The sequence below is a fragment of the Sciurus vulgaris genome (assembly GCF_902686455.1).
Source record: "Sciurus vulgaris genome assembly, chromosome: 10".
NCBI lineage: Eukaryota > Metazoa > Chordata > Mammalia > Rodentia > Sciuridae > Sciurus > Sciurus vulgaris.
In genome coordinates, this window is record NC_136470.1 from 118,220,912 (window position 1) to 118,248,770 (window position 27,859).

General features: G+C 34.2%; 1 protein-coding gene across 9 annotated transcripts in view; it reads right to left on the reverse strand.

Annotated features, from left to right (window-relative positions):
* The window catches only part of PIK3R4 (phosphoinositide-3-kinase regulatory subunit 4), a 68,760-nt gene that overhangs the window by 18,791 nt on the left and 22,110 nt on the right, over positions 1-27,859 (reverse strand). For all 9 annotated transcript variants that reach the window (XM_079101543.1, XM_079101549.1, XM_079101547.1 and 6 more), the window contains 7 exons: positions 26,003-26,176; positions 21,620-21,765; positions 19,487-19,690; positions 12,986-13,187; positions 11,003-11,190; positions 9,962-10,172; positions 7,281-7,446 (listed from right to left, as the gene is read on the reverse strand). In XM_079101543.1, the coding sequence (XP_078957669.1) occupies positions 7,281-7,446; positions 9,962-10,172; positions 11,003-11,190; positions 12,986-13,187; positions 19,487-19,690; positions 21,620-21,765; positions 26,003-26,176 (1,291 nt within the window). The remainder of the gene's footprint in view (positions 1-7,280; positions 7,447-9,961; positions 10,173-11,002; positions 11,191-12,985; positions 13,188-19,486; positions 19,691-21,619; positions 21,766-26,002; positions 26,177-27,859) is intronic.

A 27,859-nucleotide genomic window follows, 5' to 3' on the forward strand; every position in this document is an offset into this window, starting at 1 on the left:
GACACTTCACCTCTCTTTTAAGTGCTATTTGCATGGTGTATCTTTTTCAATCCTTACTTTTAACCTACTTATGCCTTCTGAATCTAAAATGTGTTTCTTATACACAGCATATAACTGAAGCAGGTTTTTTCATCATTTCTACCAACTCTTCCTTTGATTATATTTAGTGTGATCACACTTAAGGAATGATTTACATCCGAGAGTTTGCTATTATTTTCTTACCTAGTTTTGTTCTTCAATTTCTCCATTACTGCCTTCTTTTGCATTAAATAGGTATTTTCTAGCATACCATTTTAATTTGTTTTTATGTTTTTGAACTTTAAAAGTTTTCAAGTTATCTTAAACAATTGCCCTGAGAAATACAATGAACATTTTAAAACCAGATAAAAACCAATTTAATATTGATAATACAGAAAACATTTGCTGATATATCTGTTTACCTCTCTGTTCAAATATCATCATACAATATTGGGCCTATACAGATATATGATAAATCTAGTGACCTAGTCTTATAATTATCTCTTTATGAACCTGTCTTTTTAAAGCACATAGCAGGTAAAAAACAATTAGAAACAAAAACATGTAAGACACAGAAAACAAATAGCAAAATGTCAGATGTAAATCATACTTTATGTATGATTCATACTTCTTTTATATTTACTTATGTTTACCTTTACTGTTTCCCTTTATTTCTTCATAAAAATTCAAGTTACTATCTCAGGTCCTTTCATTTCAGTACCAAGGATTCCCTTTAGTATTTCTTGTAGGAAAAATATGCTGCAATAAATTCCTTCCTTTTATTTATCTTGGTGTCTTCATTTCTCCTTTGTTTCTGAAGAACATCTTTACTAGATATTTATTACTGGCTGACTGTCTTCCTTTTAATATACTAAATATGCCATCCACATTCACTGACTTCTGGTCCCTATCACTTCTGATGAAAAATCATTTGTTAATCATATTAAAAATCTTTTGGAGGCAATGAGTCATTTTTCTCTAACTACTTTCAGGATTCTTTGTCTTTCAATAGTTGCTTATGATGTGTCCAGATAAGGGAGAGCTCCTTTGATTTTATCTTACTTGGAGTTCACTGAATTATTAGATATACCCATTCATGTTTTCCATCAGATTTGGGGAGTTTTCAGCTAGTACTTCAAATACAGTCACTAAAACCAAACAATTCAACCATAACAGTGGGAGACTTTAATACCCAACTTTGGATAGAACAAGTAAGCATAAAATGAACAAGGAAATAGAAGACCTGAACAACACTACAAACCAATCTGATCTAACAGGTATCAACAGAATAGTCTGTATCCATGGGATACCTTCGTGGATCCAAACAATTGCAATAAAAATTATTCAGGAAAAAACCCTGTATCTATATTGAGCACATACATTTTTCTTGTCATTATTCTCTAAACAATATAGAACCTAGTTACATAGCATTTACAATATATTAGATATGATAAGTAATCTACAGATTATTTAAAGTATATAAGTGGACATGCACAGTTTATGCAAATCCTATGTCATTCTACATAAGTGACTTGAGCACCCGCAGTTTTTGGTATCCACAGAGTCCGGAAACCAATCCCCCACAGATATCAAGTGACAATTCTTAATTATGCACACAATGGAATGCTTGATGGTGCCTCTACAAGTTTCTAAGGCTCTGTTCATTTTTCCTTTTCTTTGTAACTCTGACTGGATAATGTCAATTGTCTTATCTTCAAATTCTCTGATTTTTTTTTTCTCCTGTTAGGTGAAATCTGTGGTAGAGTCTGTCCAATGAAATTTTCACTTCAGTTATTACAATTTTCAATTCCAGAATTTATACTTGGTTATTTATAATTTCTTTTTATTCATACTGTCTTTTGGTAAGACACTATTTTCATGCTTTCCTTTTTTCTTTTACAACTTTACTTCTTCAAATGCTGGGAATAAAACCCAGGGGCCAGTGCATGGTAAGCAAGTGCTCTACCATGTGCTACATTTCCAACCCCCCTGTAATTATTTAAACATAAATATGGTTTCTTTCAGTTCTTTGAATATATTTGTAATAGTTTATTTAAAGTATATGTCTAAGAAATCCAATGTCTGGGATTACTGAGATACAAGTTTGCACTGATTACCTTTTTTTCCTATATTTCATCCTGTCCTATTTCTTTACAGGGTTTTTATCTTTTTCTTCAAAACTGGACATTCAAAATTAACATAATGATTCTGGTCTTGTTGTTTGTTTAATGATGTTCCTTGGATTAATTCTGTAAAGACTGTAGTCTTCATCATGTGTGAATACTGAAGTCTCTGTTCAGTTAGCTTAATGGTTGTCTAATAACTGAATAGACATTGGGCCTTAAATGCCTTGAGCCTTTTCCTAAGAGAACTGTGTTTGAGCTCATCTTCTACAACCCTTTCAAATATTTTACAATTCTATCTTAGCGTTCATTTCCTGTTTCATTTCCTGAATTTCCAAGTCAGCTCAAGGAGAGAATTTGGTCTTTTTAATTATTTCCTAGGTATGTTTACAACCCTGCACATATATGTGGCCTTACAGATACCCAAGAATATTTCAAAACTTTTCAAAGGCCTCTAGGGACTTCTTATTCATTCCAAGAGGCTTTTTTATCAGCCTCTTATTATGTCCAGTGAGTAAGGCCACCTTAGGTCGCTGCCACTGCTGATTATTTTCTTTTTTATCTCTTTTTTGTCTCCCTTTTGGTACTGGGGCTTGAATCCAGGAGTGCTTTACCATGAGTGCTACATCCCCAGTCTTTTTATCTTTCATTTCAAGACAAGGTCTCACTAAATTGTTGAGGGTCTCAATAAGTTGCTAAGGCTGGCCTTGAACTTACAATTCTACTGTCTAAGCCTCCTGAGTCACTAGGATTATAGTAGTGTGCCACCATGCCAACAATGAAGATTATCTTCAACAAATGCCCCATGAAGATGTTTTTCTCAAATAACAGGTGTGAGGCAAGTCAAAAGGGGGCTTTTCACACAGCAGAGAGGCCAAATAGCAACAATTCTCTGGGGATGAGACTTTTGGAGAGTTCCAAAACCATTATGACCCCTCCAGTGGCTACTAAGGGGCTAGTTTCCACAGTTTGTGGGACTATTTGTTTTCAAGGTTACCACAAAGTTGGATAGAAGGGGGTGAAATTAAGTTAAATACCACACGGCTTGCTGTTCTTATTAAGAACATTTTTCCTGAAAAATACTCTTAGAATTGTGAAACTTCATTTCCAGAGTTCTAAGAAAATGGAAAATGTTGATTTTTTGCCAGTGTTCTTGCTGCTTTCATGGAGGAGCAGTTTTTGAAGATCCTTACTCTGCCATTCCAGAAACAGAAACTTTATATAGTCTTCTGAAACTCACTTTTTTACACAATATTTCAATATCTTTCATACTAAAAATTTTATTTCCACATCAGTTTTACAGATGCATCATCACTTATTTGCCCCATTTTATCCCTATTGCTGAACATTTAGTTTGTTTTCAGTTTTTTACTATTAAAAGTAAGGCAATAACAGCCTTAGAACTATCTGTGTTTATACTTAGTCATTTCCTTAGGATATGTACATCATAAAGAATTATCATGTATGTTGTCCAAAAGCCCTCCAAGGAAGATGTCATCAGTTGTGTTCCACCAGGGGCAACATATAAGAATACCCTGATAGTCTTACTAGAATTTTATGCCATTTGGCTTTTCTACTGCATTTGTGAGTGGCCTGGGAGTCCATTTCTTAAACTTTTTTCTTCTGCTGCAGTCCATGATATAACACAAATGGTCCCTTCTATTCCTAACTCCAAAATTGGATTTCTTAAGGTTCAAGCCTCAAGCCTTCACTGCTCTTTATATTCCTCCCTTCAGCATAGCCATAGCACTCAAAAACTTTGCCTTCTAACACTTTCAATGAATCCAACGTATGTAATCCTAACCCTAACACTAGTATCATCCTTGTACACACTTTATATTGTTCTAACTCTTTACACTGACAAAACTCCACTTAAATATTTTAGCATCACTTTAATTTCAACAAAGCACCAATCTCCCCTAAAACTGAGAAGCTAAATGAGTCAGAAATAAGATCACACAAGAAAAAGACATAGAAAATATAATTTAGAATGCTATAATGGAGTAAGTTGAAAATCTGTTCAAAAGTTTTAAAGAATAGCAATTTTTTCAAGAATTAGTCCCTAAGAGACAAACTGAAAGTTCAACTCAAGTTAAGAGCATAACCAAGATCCAAGTAGTATACATAAACAATATTCAATGAGAAAGTTAAGGCTGGGAATGAGGACTCAGCCAACATAATGCACTCCCCTCCACACTTGGAGGGGTGTCAGTAGTCAGAACATACTAGTAACATTTCCCAAGAAAACACACAGTTTCACTAGTCTTTTCCACCACCAGCTGTTCCGCACTTGGCTATAACAATAATGATTGCTTCCTCCTCCCCTAACAGATCCATGAAGGCATATGGTAAAAGCAATACATTCTGTTCCCTTGCCCTCTTCCCTACCCTGGGAACTTGGATGAAGCACCTCCAAAACAAGGCACTGTGCATTCCACAAACAAGACAGCAAATGTTACAGCTAAGTAAGAGAACAGCTGTTCCCACAAGAGATCAAATCTCCTGATCACAATACGAACTTCCCAAAGACTATAAAATAGGCTCAATTGCCAAAATTTTTGGGATACCACTGTCTGAAATGTTGACACTGTAATACTGCCGCCTACAGTATGACACTAGGATACAGAAGGCATGACTCTGATGAAAATCATTTGGGAATTAACAAAAAGTGTTTTTGCAACGTAAACACACAATTCCAAGTTCATATCTGAGAAATTTACTTATGTTAATTAAACTTATTCTCCTGATAAAAGGCACAATTAACACAACTGATGATAATAGCAAAGAACCATTTGGAAAACAATTATCAGAGTAAGTGTTTAAAATGCTAATCGAAACGCTAATAATGATTGGGGAAAAAAAGTAAAAGAACGGTTACGTGAAGGGATTTAATGGGAAAAGACATAAGGGAACATGCTGTTAAGATGGTTACATTCTGTATCTCAAGAGGGTGCAGTTGTATACATATATGTAGTTATGTGAATTCAAGAAATGATTCACTTAAAATCTGTGTACTTAATAGCATATAAATTTTATATCAGAAAAATACATGTAAATATTAAACTCTAGTTAATGATATTTCTACAAAGCTTTGAAATCATAAAAAATGAAAGTATAGTTCTGTGGTAAAGTGCATGCTTTGCATCCATTGAGGCCCTGGGTTCAATTCCCAGCACCAAAAAAAACAGGACTTACAAGAGGTAAAAAGACACAACAAATACAGTAAGATTATTAACTCTGGAATTTGAGTGGCAAGTACCATGAAACACTTCCAACTTTTCTTCTGAGTTTGAAATTTTCATAATAAAATGTTGACTAAAAATGCTAAATAGACTGAGAATTCTTTTATTGACTTTTCATTTATGTTTTGATCAAGAGATAATGGACATAAAAATAATAATTAAGTCATAGTGCAAAAACACAGTTATTTAAAAAAAAAAACCAAAAAAAAAAACCGCCCAATCAGTACAAAATCTCATCAGGCTGGTTAAGAAGCAAATTTTTAAAATTATTTTAATTATAAAAGATATTTTGTTGTTTGATGATTTTATGGTTAATTATGGTCAATGAACTGATTATGAAAAAGCACCAGAGATTCCCCACATCCTTTTAATGTAGTTGAGATTCAATTCTGATTTCTAGTAGCTTTCTTTTCAGAGCAAACTAGACAAAAACAAAGTAAGAATACGGTGGGACTGTAAGAGTTGGAGAAAGAGGGAGGAGGGGGTGGAGATAGACTGCAAATCAAGGAGATACATAACTATAAAGTCGTACAAATCTACAATATTTCCAAAAATCATATTTATCTAAATTACATTATACATATTTAGTCTTAGGAATTTCAAGTCATCAATTATCTCCTTGTCCACAGCAGTGGAACAATGGTACAATATTTGTTTTCCTGACTCAACTGGCCATTCCATCAGTTTTTTACTTTCCTCTGGCTCATACTCCATCTAATTTCTTCAGCAAATTGTGACAGCTCTACCATCAAAACATATTCAGAATCTGAACATTTCCCTGGCAGTCTACACGACTACCATCCTGGCCCATGCTACCTTCTCCTGCTTTGACTAATACACTACTCCTCACTGCTTTTACACTGCCCTTCTTCAATCTATTCTTTTAGTTCTTTTTATATAACAGGAGAGTATATTTTGAAATATTATACATAGATAGAATAAGTATAACTTGTTCCAATTAGCACCACATTATTGTGGTTGTACATGATGTGGAGGTACATGAGTCATGTATTTATATATGAGGGGAGGAAAGATGTGTCTGATTCATTCTACTCTCTTTCCCATTACCATCCCCTCTCCATTCCCTTTGTACCCCTTTGTTTAGTCCAATGAACTTCCAACCTTCCCTTCCCTTGTTGTGGGTTATTATCCACATATTAGAGAGAACATTCTGCCTTTGTTTTTTTGGGACTGGCTTATTTCACTTAGCATATTCTTCAGTTCATTTATTTAGTGGCAAATGCCATAATTTCATTCTTCTTTATGACTGAATTAATATTCCATTGTATATAAATACCAATTAGTAACACTACAGAGTAACTGTGCTGACACCTAACACAGATCATGTCTCTCCTCTGCTCACAACAGCCTACCAGACCCTATTTAATATGGCCTCACCTATCTCTTCCTCTTCCTTGCTCTATTCCAGCTACGCAGACCTTTCTGCTATCTCACACATACACCAAATGTTTCTTCCTCAGGGCCACAGAAATTACTGTTTCCTCTGCTTAGAACATTCTTCCAAAAGTCATCCACGTAGCTCTTTTCCTGACTTTTTTCAAGGCTTTCCCTCAAATGTCATTTTTTCTCTGAAAGGCATTCTCTGGCCAATTTATTTAAAATTTTACTCAATCCCACCCCTACCACATTCTGTTTTCCCCTTTCCTGCTATTTTCTCCAAAACATTTTTTTTAACCATCTAACACAAAGTTTTACTTATTTATATTTTTTACTGTCTCGTACTTTTCACTAGAAGGTAAACTCCACAGAAGGATGACTTTTGCCCATTTAGCAATGACAGAGCCCTGGGTCCTAAAACTGCTGATTACAGAGTAAATACTCAATAAGTATCTGCTGATTTGAATGAACACTGATCTTTTCCTGATCATATGGTTACCTAGTAGTGGTGGTCTTCCCCTCCATTTTTTGACTGTTCCAAATTTTCACTGTGCCATCATTTGAACATGTTGCAAAAAGTGAGTGTTCATCAGAGACTCTAATTCGATTCACGGCAGATTTGTGCTCATGAAGATGTGCAACTAGTAGCCCTTTAGGACGCCACCCTAAGAAAAAGCAAAGGAGTATAACTTAAATTGTAGTTTACAAGTACAATCTTCCTCTCACTCCCAGCTACAATGACCAAAAGCCAGCTTAAGAACAATTAAAGGGTACTGATAGCTAGCCAATACACAGAGGTCTACTGGACTATAATGACAGTCATTCTCCAGAATCTGAGAAGGCGCAGTAATCATTTGTTACTCCTAAAAAAGCTGACTACTGATCCAGTAGCACAGGGAAATGATGGACACAGGAGGAAGTGGCCTGAGCATCAAAGTCTCAAAACCTTGGCTCCACCATAACTTAACTGTGTGACCTTGGGATACTTAAAACTTACTGAGCTTTAATTTCCTCAAATGTAAAATGAGAGGTATATTACTTAACCCAAAGGGTAGAAATATGAATAAACAAAATATATTAAAGAGTCCAGCACTGGGGGGCTCAGTGGCAGAGCACTTGCCTAGCACATGTGAGGGACTGGGTTCAACCCTCAGCAGTACCACATAAAAATAAATAAATAAAATAAAAGTTTCTTTCCATCTATAACAAAAAAAATTTAAAAAAAAAAGAGTCCAACACTGTCCCTAGAGTACAGTAAATACCAATGCTGGCTGATTCGTTCTCTACCTGCAATCATGTATTCTATGACATATAAACATGTAAATATAAATAGTATTATAAGTTAGAGCCTCAAAATGTTTACGGACTTTTCAGTATTAATTTCATGACATCTATAACTTTCTACATTTTTTTATATATATTCTTTCATGTATGATTAATTTTTTCTAACAAACTATAAATTCCCTGAGGCCAGAAACTCCACATCTTACCCATTCTGATTCACTTGCACTACCTAGCATAGATCCCTGAATAACTGTCTTCAATGTTTGATCAATAAACATTTTTATATCAAGGTTAACATTCCATAATATTCAACATTTGATTTTAAAATAAAACAGAAAACTATGCTGAAGATCATACTGTATTAGGTTTCAGCAATGTACTTAAGTGACAAAAATGTTATTTTAGAAATCATTTCTTTTCACCAAGGAACAACAATGAAACCAAGACTACTGCCAAATCTGATGTAATCTATGATTAAAAACCAAAATGTTTACCCTTTGAACCTCTAGGTCACTTGTGTGGGAACTGCTGAAAGTGATTTTTAAGGAGAATATGCTAAATCTGGAAGTGACCAAAAAACACACGGTCATGAAGTCTAGATAACTTGCCAGGCTAGGCTGAACATTTCGCTCTAGAGAAAATCAATTTCACACAACCACTCAGGTATGGAAAGAAAAAACTATGAACCCAACACAACAGTCACTGTACATTTCTTCTTAAATCTCAAAATCTGACACGTTTTCTCTGGTTACTGAATAAAATGTACAACTTAACTCCATTTAAGTATAAAATCCACTTATAAAGACAGATTATATCATAAAAGTAGATAGCTTATGGTCTTTTTTTCCTGTTTTTTTGTTTTTAGCTGGGCTGGTAGATAATATTGACTTATATCACAGAAACAGCTTGAACATTCCAGGATATTTATTTTGATTAGAATATTTATGACTAGAGATGATGCTCACCATTTAAAAATATTTTCTACATCTTTAAATCACTAACTTCTAACCAGTATCTCCCCTGGCCCACATGAAAAGCTCATAAGAATTCATGATTTTTTAAAAGTCTATACATAAGCATACTATGCATTTCTTCTGAGTTTCCCAATTAAATTTTTATTAAAATGTAAATTCAGAAAATAATTTTTTAAATCTACAAATCAAATATTGAAGAGTAGCTCTGCCGCATTACATGGGGCATGACTGCTAACATGGCTGAGCCACATTTTCATCTTATTTCTAAATTTCTTTTAGATCTTCTCAGAATATAGGAAGATTTTCCCAATCTGAATGTTAATAATTGGTAAGTGGGGGCTTATAAGTTTTCTTTTTAAAACAATTTTCTAAAGGTTCTACCTTCTTAATATTCATAGATGAAATGTTCAACTCTCTAGAATTTAAAAGCAATTTACTCCAAAAAGCCTGACATTCAATAAGAAAATAGAGATTGAAACTAGGTAGGTTAAAACCTGCTACTATAAATGGGGAAAATGAAGCACAGATGGGCTAAATTACTGACTGGCTAAAATACAACACTGCAAGTTGTACTCAGAGCTAAAAAGATCCAAACCCCATAAATAATGACTTGAGATTTCTTACTTATTGATTTTTTTCTCTGGGTTTCCCAAGAGACAGCTCTGTCCTTACTCTTTGTCTAGTAAAGTACATGTTGTATGATAAAGTATATGTTGAATATCTTTTATCTGAAATGCTTGGGAGAAGTGTTTCAGATTTTGGAAGTTTACGTGAGCATCTCTAATGAAAAATTCATAATCAGAAACAATTCAAAATCCTAAACCTAAGTTTAAGATTTCACATTTTCAGATTAGGGACACTCAACCTGTATCAGCTTCCTTCATTACATTCCAAGATTAGGCAGCCAGGCTGGAACTCTTACCAGGTGGCGGTGGTTTACTCTCCCATTCGGCATTTTCCATCATCTGCTTAGCGATCCTCTCAGCATTGCACTGCTCCCGCTTTTGCTGTATGAGCTGCTGAAGTTCAGTCTTACAAGTTGTGATCCGAATCTGATAGGTCGAGGGTAAAACTGTACTACTTAAAACCTGTATGACTGGTTTTTTATTTTGAACAGTTGCTACTTCTGAAACCTGCAAAATAAATAGAATTATAAGTATTTATGTCTGAAGCCAAGTATATTTGATGATAAAATGGACCAATGTTCTATATATGCATTATACCAGCTTTTTTTTCTTTAATATACCAGTTTTAAAATCTGTTTTAATACAATTTTTTTAAATGAAAACCTAACATTAACCATGAATGCTACTTTCTTTTTGTTTTCAAATGCTACATTTCTAAACCTCTCCATTATAATAAAATTATGTTAGCACAAAAATAACATTAAACAAAAATTTTCGGTAATTTAAGTTAAAAGAAGATATGAAATTTCAATTTATCAGTCTGTTTCACTTAAAATATGATTGACTAGGGAATATTTACTTTAAATTACAAACTCATTAGACACATGTAAAAACCATCACAACATTTATCACATATAGAAAATTTAGAACTTCTCAGAAGTATTCTTACTACTATGTTTCACTAAAAAAATAAAAAAGACTTAAAAGGTTAACTGTAGCTTAATTATAATCATAGTTCATAATGTCTTCAACCTACAATTTCAAATCACTTTATTGGTCAACAATTGTTTTTTCAATGCTGGGGATTGAACCCAGGGCCTCATAGGCAAGCATTCTACCAAGAGCAACATTCCTAGCCCCTTTAGCAACAACTCTTAAATGAAACCCTTTTGATGCTTTCAATAACTAGATTGCTCCTTGGTTATAAAAATTGAAGTAAACTATCTTAGAAAGAAATAAGTCCTCCCTACAGGACTGATTACACAGTCTTTAAATATCCAAAGTAGCAAAACAGAATTCAAAAAAATAACCAAGACTTTTGCCTAGGTGACAGTTACCTGTGGAGAAGTTGACAAAGGAACACAAATGCCTGCAGAGGACTCAGAACGTGGAGGCTTCCCAGTCTGAATCACCTCCTGGTCACTTCCTTTAGGCAGCGTTTGTGGGATATTCGCTGGTTCCAGTGATCCAAACATGCTTTTCCATTCCTCATTTACATTTGAGTCTTGTTTTACATGTTTTCTAGCTATGAAAATATATTCAGAAGTTTGTCTGAAGATGGTCTTTAAAACCAAAATGGGCTTTTACTACACGTCCCCTCTTTTTATTTTGAAAGGGAGGCAAAAATGGACTTCATATCCTATTTGTTCTTTTGGATCTCCACTTTACTCAGATATGTTTCAACTCATTAAATCTCCCTTCATCTCTAGAACAGATGGGACAAATGAGCCTTCAAGATTGTGAATAATTAGTCCCTATTATTTCTAGTTTTCCAAAGCTAGTTAAATTTCAAAGTAACCACTTTATCTAAAGAAACAATAAAAACAACTTTCATGTCACTGACCATAATGCTATACACACCCTCTCTATTCCTAATATCAGTTACTTGGGAAACAAAAACAAACAAAAAAATAGAAGAAATTAAAAAATCAATTGCTATGTAGCTTTCTCCTGTCTACAAACAAATGAGAAACCCTTTATTTTTATCTTTATCCAATTACAAAAAATACATTAAGTAACACAAAGTTCTAGCATTACAAAAATATAATGTGAATTGTTCAAATTATTCCAACATCTTGATGTGTAGTGCTCCAACAGGACTGTCAATACTTTAGTTTAATGATATACTATCCATATTATTTTGTAAAACCAGAATACACACTGTTTGAAAATATGCCTTTTCCCCTTCTTAACTAAATACTTTGAACATTAACGTAACCATTTCCTCTATTAATATTTATATTACTTTCTTTTTTCTTTTTCCATGAACATCCTTACTTAAATGTTTCTTCACGTCTGTCAGTGTTTCTTAGGATAAATTTTCAGAACTGAAAACAATGAGTCAAATAGGAAAGATTTTAAATTACAGTAAACATCAAAATGCCTTCTATTAAGAGTATGCTCAATTGATAATCTCAACAACAGTGAATGAAAAATGCCTATTTCTCTATAACTTTGCTAACACCAGGTATCACTGGTCTATGCCAATTACATAGGAAGAAAAGGGCATCTCACTGTTTTAATCCACATGTACTTTATTATTTACCATTTCATATGTATGCATTTCAATTCTATCACTTGTCTGTTTAAATTCTGCACCCTTTTTGTTTTGGGGTGCTTGCTTTATTTCTTATTAATTTTTATGAGTTATTTATACATTATGGATGTAAATCATTAAGCTACAAATACTTCATCCTAAATTTGGCAATTAGAGGTTTATTTCAATATAATTCATTTGCTATCCTCAAAATCTGATACTGGAACAGAAGGAATTTTAAAGGCATGCACTTGGCAGTGAATATATATGCAGAAAGAATATGCACAAAATCTTAACTTCATATAATGTCATAGTCATCAAGAGCTGAAAGTTCCAAATTTCAAAACTTCAAATGACTAAGGATTTTCTGATATCTACTCTTCTGTATTTCATTGTTAATAACAAAACTGTCCTTTTAAATTATAACAAACTAGAAAACCTTGTTACATAAACTACTGGCCTTAAATTGGTGGTCAAAGGATTAAAAAAATAGAATTTATCTTCAATCACACAATTCCACAGAGACATTACTTTATAAAAGTAGAACTTTTGAAGAACTTTGGAACGCCCTACTGTGCTTTGGACAGGTCACTTAATCTTACATTGCCTCTGTCTCCTCTCCAGCATCTCCCTATTAAGTAATGGAGTCGCTGCATTTGAAAATTCTCTATCTGGATAATGGGGCTCTTGTTCTATTATTAATTGGCTAAAAACAACTTTTATAAAATAAATAATAGCAAGAGAAACCATGATAACAAGATAAACATAAACACAATGTACTAACCCCGTTTGTCATCTGGTTCTTGTTTGGTTTTAACAAGATCAACTTGTCTCCCAGTTATCCCTAAGGCTGCCAAGTCAATTACACCTTTCTGACTACTATCGTGAAGATGGCTCTGGTCTACTATATTTGCTTTTGCTCTATTAGATTTCATCATGAAGTCTTTCAGTGCCAGAAGTTTGTCTTCCTCTTCCTCTGTCATTCCCTAAACCAAATAAAACCATACATTTTAGGTTATTTTCTAAAGTAGTAACAGGACTCAGAATAATTAACAAATGCAACATCAACCACCCAATTTAATATCAAAAGAATGGGAATAATGAAATGATGTAAGAAAACAAAAGGGAAAAAGTATTAATATCGAACAATATGTCACTGCTGGGATCTCCCAGAATATTCTTTCAGGGCATTTTCTATTTGTATCACGATTTATATCTCAGGTTTTTTTTTTCCTAAATGGCAGCAAATATAATTCATCCTTCAGGGAACTGGAAACTACGTTAAGTAAATAAGCCAGTCCCCAAAAGTCAAAGGTCAAATGTTTTCTCTGATATGTGTAGCTAATCCAAAATAAAGGGCAGGAGAATTTAAAAAAAGGAAAGAAAGATCAGAGGAATAGACAAAGGGGAATGAAAGGAAGGTGGGAAGAATGAGATAGGGAAAGTCAGTGAAATGAATCTGACCTAACTTTCCTATGTACATACATGAATCTTACCACCTTGTACAGCCACAAGACACTCATTTAAAAAAAAAAAAAAAACTATAAGTAAATAGCAGAAAGATCAGTGAAGTAGAAAGAAGGGAGAAGAAGAAATACTGAACTGAATTAGAACAAACTATATTCCATGCTTTTATAAAAATATGTCATAGTATATTCTATTGTCATTTATAACAAGAATCAATAAAAAATAATTCATCCTTGATATTTTCAAAGAAATTCACACAATGTTTGATGTTCAGTATATCTTTAAAATTATAACTGTTGAATAAACATTTAGTTTCTAAACAAAAACTATGAACATAACATGAAGCAAAACAAAGTGTACCACTTCAACCTTGCTCCTGTTTGTGCTGAGAATATTAAATGGGACTGTAGATGAAAGCATTCTGATATCTAAAACATTTTACATCAGGAAGTGACAGAAATTCTGGCTAAACTACAAACATAAGCATCACACACAGGAGCATCCTACATAATGGCTATGGTCAGATTGCCTAGGTTCAAATTCTAGTTCCATTACTGTGTGACCTTTGGAAATTTTCCCTATTTCTCTGTACCTCTACTTATCTACAAAATGAAGGTAATTACTAACAACCATATTGTAAGGTTATCGTGAACTTTTAATGTATTAATCCACTAAAGACACTAAGACAGGGAAAGGCAGGAAACATTAATTAATCTAAATAGCCAATTCAATAGGCAAGTTAAATACTCAGGTAAATGTGGCCACTGTGCATTTTCTTCTTTCCAACCATTCACAGAATTCTATAAAATACCTTTATTATACAAATAAATAAAATACACTCGTGTTTCATATTTGAATGTCATTTCATATTTGAAATGTCCAAAATAATTAAATCCACAGAGACAGAAAGCAGATTAGTGGTTGTCAGGGGCAGGGAGAGAGGGGAGAATGGGGAATGAGGACTAATGGGTATAGGGTTTCTTTTGGGGATAATGAAAATGTTCTGGAATTTAACAGTGGTGATGGTTGCACAACTGTGTGAATATACTAAAAAATTGAGGAATTATATGCCACAAAAGCATAGTATATGAATTATGACTTAATAAAAAATGCTAGTAATGCACCATTGGGATGGAGGGAGCAGCAGACAAGAATATTCCAAGAAAGAGCCAGATGCAATGGCACAAATCTATAATCACAGCAACTCAGGATGCTGAGGGAGAATTTCAAGTTTAAGGTCAGTCTCTCAACTTAGCAAGAACCCATCTCAAATTAATAACTTGCGACTTGTGGGCTGAGGCAGGAGGATGGCAAGTTTGAGGTCAGCCTCAGCAACTCAGCAATACCCTATCTCAAAATTTTAAAGAAGGGTGAGGGTATAGCTCAGTAGAAGAGCACCCCAGGTTCAATCCCCAGTACCAAATAAATAAGCAAATAAACAAACATTTTAAAAATTAAATCCGATAGAAAAATTATCTCAAAAAATTAGCAGCAAACATCACATCAACTGATCTGATGTTGAGAGCTTTCCCTCTGAAATGAGAAACATGGATGTCTACTATCATCAATCCCATTTAATATTATTAAAGAGTTCCTCAGTTCCTTATTAATATTATTAAATAAGACAAACAAAAGTATTTAGACTGGAGAAAACGAATAAACACTCACATATGTGACTAAGAAGGTACAAACTCAAAAGAAATACACAAGCAAACTATTAGAACTAATCAGTTTTATGTATCTGCTCGACATAAGGTCTATATAAAAAATTTTCCATGCCAGCTGTAAGCAAAAAATAATGCCATTTTAAAAAGCAAACACCCAAAGTATTTATAATAAAAGATGTATAAAACTCTACAAAATAAAACATACATCATTACTGATATCAATTAAACAAGACCTAGTAGTACAAAAACATATACCAGGTTTAGGGACTGGAAAAATCAATACTACTAAGACTTTAATTCTTTCCTATAAATTTTATGAAATATCAATAAATATAAAAAGAGATTTTTTATAAAATGATGAGATGATATGAAATATCATATGGAAGACGTATATGAAAATGTAAAGGACCAAGGAGAGCTGAGACAATCTTGAAAAAGAAATAAAGGTAAGGAGAGTTTGTTCTACCTGAGATTAAGCCTTAAGTTATAGAGCAATAGGAATTCAAGCCCATAAACATCCTACAAACTTCTGCTTCTTGTCATGATGGAGGAACAGGGACGAGATTTACCTTCCCACTTTAAACAACTTTAAAACTGGACAAAAATATGAAACACTCAGGAAAATAGGGTAGCAATCTCCAAGATAAAGATGAGTCCTATTACTGTTCCAGAACACTGCCTGAAGCATTTTCAGGCCCTGGCCCTGGAGAAGAAACTAAGAGTACATAAGAGCTGAGCTCAAGAGACAGGTCGGACTTCAAGAAAGCCACAAAAGCTAAAATTTGTGGGAAGAGAAATGGAGAAGAGGGATCTGCACAGATCAAGAGCTTCAAAGACTACACATTCATGATGAAAATATCTGAAACAGGCAAAGAGAAACAGGAGAGCAGTAGGCCAAATGATTTCTACAACCAACCCAGGGCTAAGAATAATCTATCTTCCAAACAGAGGTGAAAGAACCCTTAATATACACAGAGCATCATGCCCATAGGATTCTCAGTAGCTGGGCTAAATTGGCCAACTAAAGCTTGCTCTAAACCTGGCCTAACAAAGCTTGAAAGTAAGATTTAAAAGGATGAAACTAATTTCCAGTGACTGTACAAGAGAACAAATTCAACACTATATAAAGGTATTCAGCACCCAACAATATGAAATTCACATCAACAAAGAAAGAAACTGGATAGCTGAGGGTCAGGAATGGAAGAAAACTTAAATTTTATTACATATCTTCTTACACTTTTTCAATTTACATCTATATTTATACTGCTCAAAAATTACTACAAACAAAAATCCATTAAAAAGTTTCCTTACCTAAGGAATGAAATCATTCTGAATTCTTTATTAGTACCTGATTGAATGGATACAAATAAAACAAGAAACTCCTGTAGATGAGCTCTAACTAAATCAGCCCTGCCATGTGTCATCTCCCGATGCTAAGTCTTACTGAAAATTTGGAGTCCAGACAGTCCAACTTCCATATGGGTGATGTTCCAGAAGTTTATTTTAAGTCTATTATCTGGAACTCTGAACATATATTCCTATAGGAATAATGCCAGGATAGAAAAGCCTATTTTACCATGATGAACCATAGAAGAACCACAGAGCTACAACCATAGAAGTGAAAAGCTGTACCCCATTTGTGTACAATGAATCAAAATGCAGTCTGTACAAATACAATTTTTAAAAAATTGAGAAAAAGACTGAAAAAAAAAGAACAGAGCTGTCCAAAATAATTGTTAAACCCCAAGATAAAACAAAACCCTATGAATGTTCAGAGACACTGACTGTAAAGGCTGAAAAAATTCTCTCTTCCCTGAGGAACAAGAACTCAATTCCTACCTCCAAGGCCTCCCCTGGCTCAAAGCCTCTGCTAGTAATCCTAAGAAATTCAGGTAATATAGGAGCCAAAAAGGATGAAGTCAGAAAAAAAGTCCTGCAAGGGGCTAGAGGACATGTTCTACACATGAACTTTTTCCTAAGTCTATACAAAACCCAAGCTTGCTTCTCAATCTTAGCTTTATGTCCTCTGTTTATTTTATGAGTGACAACATGGCATAGTGTAGGAGTATGTGCTTTGGAGTTTAGGTTCCAGTGCCAATTTTGAAACTTACTGTACCATGCAAACAGGCAAGTCAACTATTTTCTTTGTGTTTCAGTTTCCTCATCTATAACACAGGAATAATATCTGTTGCTCACGCTTGTTTTTAGGACAGTCACAAAATATGAAAAGCACCAACTACAGAAGGTCCTCCCAAAAATGGAAGCTACTATTGTTTCTTCTGAGGATCCTAGAGATTCTGGCCTACTTTCCTTTCTACTAGCAATGCCTGTCCCTTGAACAGAGTATAATCTTCTAATGTTTATTAATCTCCTAATGTTATTATCACCAGAAACAACATAAAACAGATTTATTTGTTCCTATTCTGTCCACTCTGACAAATGAGGGGATAAATGACAAATATGCCAAGCACTGACATTTCAGAGGAATGTAAGTCAGTAAATTGCTGTGCTTTGGTCATGGTACCCAGTAATACGACCTAGCACAAAGAGAACAACAGTAGTGGAAATACCTGGGAGAATAGCAGGAAGCAGAAAGAAGAAAGGCTATGAGACTTGCTCCTTCTTTCTTACTCCCCCTCCTCCCTCCCTCCCTCCCTCCCTCGTTGGCAATGGCAAAACCTACACATTTGCAAGGAGGGAGGTAGGGACAAGGGCCTAGGGTGCCTCCATGAAATAGCTAGTGATTTATAATAAAAAGAACATCTCAGAATATAGGGTTTTAATTTTAATATATGGGATTTAAGGGGAACAAAGAAATACGAAGAGTCACAATGTCCAAGTCTGAAGAAACATTAAAAAAGGGATCGTTTTTGTTCCTGCTGAAATGTTTTTGGTAAGAATTATTTAGGACAACAGAAAAATTTGATTCAGAATCAAATTTTCCATAAATTGCTTTTTAAGATATAAAATACATCTAATGTAGACTGGGGGTGGAGCTCAGTGGTAGAATGGTTGCCCAGCATGCATACGAAAAAAGCAAAACATAATAGATCTAATGTAGGAGGGGTTAAAAGAAAACTGAAAAAAAAAAAAACCTCTTCAGAATTTCAAGTCCTATCAAATTAACTCTTCAAGAATATAGGAAACAGAACCACTGTCTAAGAAGAGATATTCAGAGGCAGCCCCAGCCTGTAGGAAAATCTATATCTAAAAAAACCAAAATGGTTATTGTTCAGTCTCCTATGGGAGGCTATTTTAAGGTTCAATCACCCAAACCAATGTTTGGAGGGGTTGACGATGTAGTTCAATGGTAGAGGGCTTTTCCTGGCATGTGCAAGGCCTTGGGTTCAATCTCTAGCTCCCCACTTACCCGCCCCCGCCCCCAAAAAGGGCACTGGAGATTCAGCAATAAGTATAATACGTGAAAGGATTTGTATTGCAAAACAAATATAATTCTCTCTGAAACTGAGATGACTGACAAGTATTCATTCTAAAAACTTTCTGCAGAATTAAAGACAATCACTAACATAGTTCCTCAGTATTTGCCTTATTCCTAACCATTTTTATTCTTGTCTTGACTCTCTGGGTCCCGCATATCGCTCATAAAACAGGAGGCTAAATATAGACTTAATTTCTAAAGATTTGTTACCAAAGCCAAGTAAAGTAAGAAGATTACTTCCTAGGTCTAAGAAAGATTTGTTAATTGATCCAAATTCACAGGCTTGGATATAGCAATTTATTAATAGATGCACTATGAATTCAAGTTATTTCAGCTTGCTTTATACAGTAAGAACTTCACAAAAATTTGAACCGAAATGAAACAGAATTTTTCTATATTGTATGTATGTTTTTAAATGTTTCTTCTAGTTGGATTTCCCTATATTTTGGTGAAATACAGAACTGAACCAATAACATTATTTAAAACTACTCTCCCATTTACTTAGCCAAAAATCACAAAAGAAACATAATAGGTCTCCCATGACTCCTTATTTAGCTCAACGCAATGCCTTATCACCACCTGCTTAGGTACATTTGTTTTCATTTGTTATGATGTAACCTAATCAAAAACATTTTCAATATTTAAGTGAATGCTTCAAGATTTTTATTAAATTTGCATTTAATAAAAAAAGATTTCAGAAAGGTGATACAACCTGTGAGAGCAATTTCTTCAGAAGCTGTGCTATGGCAGGATCTTCAGGTGGAGGGCAGTCAGGCAAAGACCCATTTCGTTTCTTCTGACGCATGTGAAGATGTCTGAACAAGCTACTAATATCTTTAGATCTCAAAGCATAATCAAATATAGAACGACTTACTGGCTCTTTTAAAACACTGAGCAAGACAAGTTTTCTTTCAATCTGTATTAGAAAAATAGAAATAATCAGTAAAAAAATATAACATTTAGCATACTTATTTTCAAATTCAGTAAATACAACCATGTAAGCTAATGCAAGTATTTAATTTCTAAGAAATTAAAGATATCAACATGTGCAATATTTTCAGAAGAAAAAAATAACAGTGAGCTTTAAAGGAAAAGATGCTTCTTACTTTTCCTTATTACCACTGGAATACACTTCTGTCTATCATGGTGTAAGACTAAAAACAAAAGCCATGCTGGAAATTTCAAAAAGTCAAAAAGAACCTTTTCTAGATCCGAATATGACAGAATACTTCCTACATCTAAAAAACACCTGCGGGTCACAGGTCTAACACAATAGATGCTAAACCAGAGAAGACGATCTGTAACCACAGGTTTTCCCTTCAGTTTCCATATTTTCTCAATAGATTCAACCACTTAAAACATTACTATCTTGGGCTGGGGTTGTGGCTCAGTGGTAGAGCAGTTGCCAAGTGGGTGTGAGGCACTAGGTTCGATCCTCAGCACAGTGTATAAATAAATAAAAATAAAGGTCCATCAACAACTAAAAAAATATTTTTTAAAAAAGCATTATTATCCAGAGATGTCATAAAATTCTTACTTTTATTATCACTAAGAATACTTTCCTTGTCAATGCATATAATAATAAAAAGGATAAGCACTACTAACATTAAACAAAAAGGATCTTTTTTAGATTTATTCAACTATCTGGTAAGTTGGCCAGTGGAAAGTGGCATAAGAGAGTATCTTTTGTCTAATCCAAACTATAGAAAGATTTATATAGCAAATGGATAATCTTTCTCTCAATTCCTGATCCCTGCCTTCAAAATATAAAATAATAATAAAATAAATAGAATAACTAGTGAAAAGGCACCTCTATCTCTGATCTCCAAAAGAGCATAAATTTTCTGGTAGTGTTAACCACCTTCCAAATATATACAAATTGCTCTTGCATATACAAATTGTAAAAAACTTCAATAAGCTCTATGAAATAATGATGAGCCCCAGAAATGGATGAATCTGACGAAAGAAAACACTGAAGACACAGCACAGCCAAAGATTCCTATTTGACAGAGTATATCCAATGTCGCTTTCTTCAACAAAAGGAAAGACACACTGAGAGAAAAGCAGCAGACCAGAGAAGCATGTAAACTTCCAAATGGAAGATGGAGTTTTAGTAAAAATAGGATGCTGCAATATGCTTTAACAGCCAGACTCATTCTTCAGTATTCTATTCAAGTTAAATATCTATTTTTATTGTTGGCTATCCAACAAGATGAAAGACATCAGATACACTGATAAGCAAATAAATTTGCTTTGCACAAACCACAGATCCAAAGTTTATCAACAAATGCCATAAGACTGGAAGTGGAGGAAAGGAATCATTGGCTTTTTAAAAAAGAAATCAGAACTAGTTAGAGCTGGTTTAAAAACAAAAGAGAGAGCGAGACAACCCACATACTAATTTATTATAAATGATAACTTGACTGAAATTATACTTTTCACTTTAAGAACACATATTTTACAACATTATGTAAAGAAAATAAAGCATGAACTACTGCATACTATATTATATGTGACAACATTCTTTTCAACTTTTCTCAACTACAAAGGTTGCTTGGTCCATGAACATAAACTAACTTGAAGGAAATGTGAAGATGTTTATTCCAATTTAAATCTTTTTAGTTGTAGATGAACACAATAGCTTTATTTTATTTTATTTTTATGTAGTGCTGAGGATCAAACCCAATTCCTCACAAGTACAAGGCAAGCACTTTACCACTGAGCTACAACCCCAGTCCTCCAATTTAAATCTTTAAAAACTAAAAAAAAAGACTAATTTTGTAAAATGTTTTTAAGAGACACAGTTTGTAAGAAAGACTGACTCTCCAAGTTGGAACATGTATACCTGTATTATTGGTTGGGTAATATATGGATCAAGATAAGGCATCAGTTTACAGTAGACATCAGCTGTACTTATTTGATGGGCTACCACTGTGATAAATCCCACGGCACCATAGCGTATCCATAGATTGGGATGACACAGGAAAGGGGCTAAAGAGGAGGAAAAAAGTTTTGGATCAAAGCAGTTTCATGAATATTTTCAAATTATCAGGACAAATTCTTGCTTTATTAACAAATTTGACAGAGATTTCTACCCATACAACACAATGTTACTAATAAGATTTCTTCACATACTCAATTCATCTGTGGTATAAACTCAACCAACTGAATGCAGTTACTATTATAACATCCCTTTAACACAGAGATCAGCAATACCATAAAAGAATAAAAAGTTACATACTTTCTGAGAATTTTACATTTCCATTTTTTAGCCAGAGCTGAAGATGTGTGGTCACCTACTCACTTATAACACTGGATTAAAAACTACTGACCCCAGACATAAAAAGTCTTAAAAACATAAAGCAAACCATTAACTCTCCCACTTAAACTGCCATGGAAGATCAAGGACACAGTATCTATCATTTAAGCAGCAGAGAAACTGGGAAGCTGTTTCTTCTAAAAGCCATAGCCTTAAAATTAAGGGAACAACTTGATCTATCTGGAATTCTTTTTAAATGCAGGGGTTTGAATAAATCTAACACATAATTCATAATTTCATTCACAAAGTATTATGAATAGAAACTAAAAAGGTACAAAATATCATGCCTTTTATGTATTAAACATAAAATCCCTTTAATGTATCAAACCAAAGGAAAGACACACTGAGATAAAAAAAAAAAGCAGACCAGAGAAGCATGTAATTTCCCTTTTATGTATTAAACATAAAATCGACAATTTCAACTAATCAAAATTAGACTAACGTGATTTAGAATAAAATTCAAATTTCTAAATGCAAAAATTTTTCATTGGCTCTGACAGAGTATGCAAAGATATCAACATTTACAGACTATTTATTCCATAAGAAATTCTCATTAATAAAGAAGTAGCACTATATGCTACAAATACTTCAAATAAAAAGAGGTAGTAGATAAGTCATTTAATCTCTCTCTCTCTCCTTAGTTCTCACATTTCCATTTCTTCTAAATTCACAAAAAGTTTTTGATTATTTTATAAACCTACAATTTGTGATCCACTGAACCAAAGGAGGGCTGGTATTTTCCCTCTGACAAAGAGGGAAAATGAAAATTGAAAAAACACCACAAACCTTCAGAAAATAGCTAAAACCATAATGGCATGACAGGAATTGGGGCACTATGTTACTAAATTACTGATCTCAAGTCTTAACCACACATATGCAATGTGTATGCACTCAGGGTATGCAAATGTACCTCCTGGTCCCTTGCTCTTTCAGCTCTCACATCTTGCCTGCTTTGGCCAATGCATGCTACCAAATATGAACACAGAGGGAAACCTAAAATGTGCTGCTTACCTAGGATCCCTTCTCTTGCATCTGAAAATAATGAGAACATAACCTGGGTAGCCACAGTCACTGTAACCAGGGCCCCATAATGAGACAGAGAGATCACACTCACCTAAGACAATCTAGAGATGCATAGCCTGAAGCAGAACCACCCATACAACCCACAGATACATGATACATTTATTGAAGTATTTACTGAGATTTTTGTGGTTGACCCATATACAACATTATTACATCAGTAATTAGCTTACTCATAAATCATGTCAAACACTCAAAAAACAAAAAGACTCAATCAAAAGAATTTCTTACAAACCAAAATACCCAATTTTTTCTCTATCCAACACATTCTAATTTGCTGAAGACAAGTATGAGAGGAGAGTATTTATATCTAAGTGAGAATAATATAGCTTTTTAAACAAAGGAATCATGATAATCTCTATCAAAAACATCATTACCTTTCCCTTTAAAAATCACTACAACAGTGATGTCAGCAAAATGGTAGAATATGACAATTCAGCTTTCACCCTCTTGCAGAAAAATCTATTTTCACAACTATCCGCGTAGGAAATACCTTCACAAGATCTAAGGAATCTAGGTGAGAGATTACAGCACTTGAGTATAGCACAAAAATAAAAAAAGATGTACTTGAAGAGGGTAGGAAGGACTTTATCACATTACCCTATTCCAAGCCTGGGAAGCACAGCCTAGAGTGACACCTTCTAAGTGGGAGGAGAGTTAAGTGAGCATCCAACTTTGCTAGGGACCACAGCACCAGGCTTACCCCAGTGAGAGGCAGTGCTATGGTTCAAATGCCTCCACCAAAACTCATATTAAACTTTAATAATCACTGTCAAATATTAATGGGGTAGAAACAATCCAACTGTGGTATTTGGAGGTGGGGCCTCTGGGAGATAACAAAGGTTCAATGAGGTCATAAGGGTGTGACCCTAATCCAATGAGGCTGTGGATTTATAAAGAGGGAAGGCCTGAGTGAGGCTGCTCTGTCTCATCATGTGATGCCTTCTACCATGTCATGACCTAGCAGAAAGACCCTCCCCACCAGATGCCAAGCAGATACTGGCACCATGCTCTTAGATTTCCAGAACCACAAACTAAATAAGCCTCTTTTTAAAAAAATAAATAAATAAATTACTGTGCCTGTGGTATTCAATGACAGCAACAGAAAACAGACTAAGACAGGCTAGGAGGGTAATCTCAGTGACACGGCTCTTGCCTAACACACACAAGGCCAAGGGTTTGGTCCTTGGCAACACAAGAGAGGGAGAGAGAAAGGGAGTAGGGAGAGAAGATGGGATAGAAGGGAAAGAAAAAGAAAGGAAAATGGATTGAAACCCAGGTTCCAAGCATACCCCCGCAGTCTCAGCCTCCAAGTCAGTCCTTATAGACCCAGTCCATTTCCAAGGATTCAGACTCCATATCCACCCCAAAAAACCCAAAAGGCATTAGGCTACCCACTACAAAACTAGACACACAGGTTCAGGCATAGCCCAGAGCCAGGCCCAAATCCAACAACCCAGGACCTAGACATAACTCAGAGGCAAAGGACCAAAGAAGACATTTCTCAAAAAATACACACAAATGGTCAACAGAGATATGAAAAATATGTTCAATGTCTCTAATTAGGGAAATGCAAACCAAACCCACAATGAGGTATCACCTCACATGTCAGGATGGTTACTAGCAAAAACACAAAAGACAAGTGCTGGTCAAGATGTGGAGAAAAAGGATCACTTGTACACTGTTGCTGAGAATGTAAATGAGTATAGCCACTATGGAAAATAGTACAAGGGGTCCTCAAAAAACAAACTACCAATGACCTATCAGAACTACTTTTGGGTATAGTCCCAAAGGAAATGAGCTCAGCACCTTTGTAGATATATTTGCCCTCCAATATTCACTGCAGCCTTCTTACGATAGCAAAGAGAGGGAAATAGCCTGTATCCATTAAAGGCTTAGTGGATAAAGAAAATGTGGTGTACACAGATAAGGAAATACTACTCAGTCCTTAAAAAGAAAAGTTTGTCTTTTGCCAAGTCTGACTTTCCATCAATTTTCCCTGCCAAATCATTCTGCAGAAATTAAGTATCTTAAGTAAAAAGGTAATTTTCTAAGACTGTATGTCCTCTCAATACACAAAACCAACTGGCAATATTACACTGCTTTCTTTCTTAAAGTAATAATACCATTAAAAATTCAAGATATTCTTAATTTTAGCATTTGTCGTATTTGTTTGCTATTATTCTGCATTTTAAAAGTTTGAGAAAAAGAGATCCATGTACAAAGCTCAAGGATAAATTTCTTCTGTTGGTTCATAAAATCATTATGAATTTTATAATTCATAGTAATTTCGATACTATGAATTATTTACTAACAATGCAAGGACAGATGTCATAAACAATCCTTCACATCCAATGGTCAACTTGACTAATGGTCAAGTACCCCAAAACTAAGTTTTTTGGGGGGCTTTCTTTTGTTTTGGTTCTGGGGATTGAACCCAGGACCTCACAACTATTCAGCATGTGTGCTACCATTGAGCTACAACCCAAGGCCCAAAATATGCTTAATCTACAGAATAGTGAACACCTTATCCATATCATGTTAAAAAAACAACAACAACAACAACAACAAAAAAAAAACTGAGTTTTTTCTAATGGTCCCAAAGATTTAACAACTGATGAAAACAAGTTATACTTCCCATCCTGAGCTGAATAATCAAGTGAGTCCACCTGTCTCTCGCATACATGTATGCATAAATGTACACATACACCCACAATCAATACTTGGAATGCTGAAGTTGCAGTTTTTACTCTATATTACCTAGAAATTTTATGAAATTATTCCCATGCCCTTATTTTCCCATTCTAAGTTTCCAAAACAGAAACTCACCAATATCACTGGCAAATTCATAGACATGGGGTTTTTGTAGTAGCCCTAACTGGCACATACAGGTAAGGGCATTAAGAGCTTTCACAATAACAAATTCCTCAGCATCACTGAGACCTTGTTGCAGTAGGGGCTTGAGAATTGAGGAGCTTTGCCAGCCAACATAGGCAGCAACACCTGAAAATGAAGAACAAACATTACATATTATTCAATACCTGAAAGTATACATTATCACTAAAGAAAACATTAAAATTAATCAAAAGTCAAATATATTGATCAACAACCCAGGAAAAAACACTGCACTTCCTACCCAGCATAATAAATGAACAAGACCCATACCAAAGCAAATCATCAAGATATTCTGGGACACCAAGGAAAAGCAAAGATCCTAAGAACTTACAAAAAGGAAAATATAGGTCTCCTAAAAAGGAAGAAGAATCAGACTGCCATCAGATGATCTTCAGCATCAATGGAGGCTAGAAGACAATAGAGCAAGACCTTCAAAGTTATGAAAGAAATTCTATACCCAAACTGTCAATTAAATAAGAAAACAAAAATAAGTCCTTTCAAGACATGCAAGGACCGTAGAGGTTTATTTCCCATGCAACCCTTCCTAAAAAAAAGTTTGAGGATGAATTTCAGTGAAAGAAAGAAGATGGAAAATGTGATCAATGGTAGATATAGGCTAGGAATTCAAGGAAGAAAAAAAGATGACAGCTAACAAAAACCTAGAAATCAGTCATCCCAAATTATAAATAAAAGCCAATAAACTTCAAGAATGCCATGAAAAAGAAAAATGGGATAGATTACAAGCAACAAATAAAACTGGTAAGAATGAAGCTAAATATTACAAATATGAAGACAGTATATTATTTTTCTCTCAAAAAGGAAGAAAAAGGAATGTAAAACCCCTGGACAAATAAAAGAAACTAAACATTAAATAAACTAAATGTGCAATATAATCAAAGAAAGAGGGAAAAAAGTAGAATCTACTGACACTGCTACACACATGCTCAAGTTAGGGAAGGTACATGGAACTGGGACTGTGGTGAAACAAATGTACTATTTGGCTCTACATTCAAAAAACTTTACACATTCATTAGCATGTAAATTTTGTCTTCAATCTTTAGAATCAATCTACACAAAGCACAAAATACGTTGTTATAATTACAAAACACAAGGTTAATATTATCACCTATGACAATGAAATTGCTAATTGAGAAATTAACTAACTAAAAAAAAAAGGAGAGAAAGAAGGTGGAAGAAAGTGGCATTAATTCTCTTGTAGTACAAATCAAAAGTAGGACAATAAGAACTAATCTGAATTACTTATAACAACAATTTAAAAACTAAAACATTCTGGAAAATAATGATCAACTGACAATTCAAAAACTGACAAGGGAAGAGAAATCAAGGCATGGTTATGAGTCAGTTCAATCTTCATCTGGCATAGAAAAAAATTCAAGAGATAGTATTGAAAGTTAATAATACTGAAAATAGTATTTGAAAATATTTAGAAATATTGATGACAAATCACCTGAAGACCCTGGTCCCAAAACACAAGTAGTGCCTGAGTGGTGCTTCTGGAAATCACGACTACCGCTTTCCTTATATTACATTATATACTTTGAACAAACTCTAGATAACTTACAAAAGTATATTTCTCTTGTGACAGAAAGTAATTTCAGAACTGTTTCCTTTAATAAAAGAAAAAATACTACCTAAAATTCTAGCAGTGGGTTATTTAGGAACTTAACCACCTGAAATGTACAATGATTTTAAACATCTAAAAATATTGTGGAAATGAGGAAATATCTGGAAATTTACCCTACCAGATACTAAAGTTGATTATGTAATAAT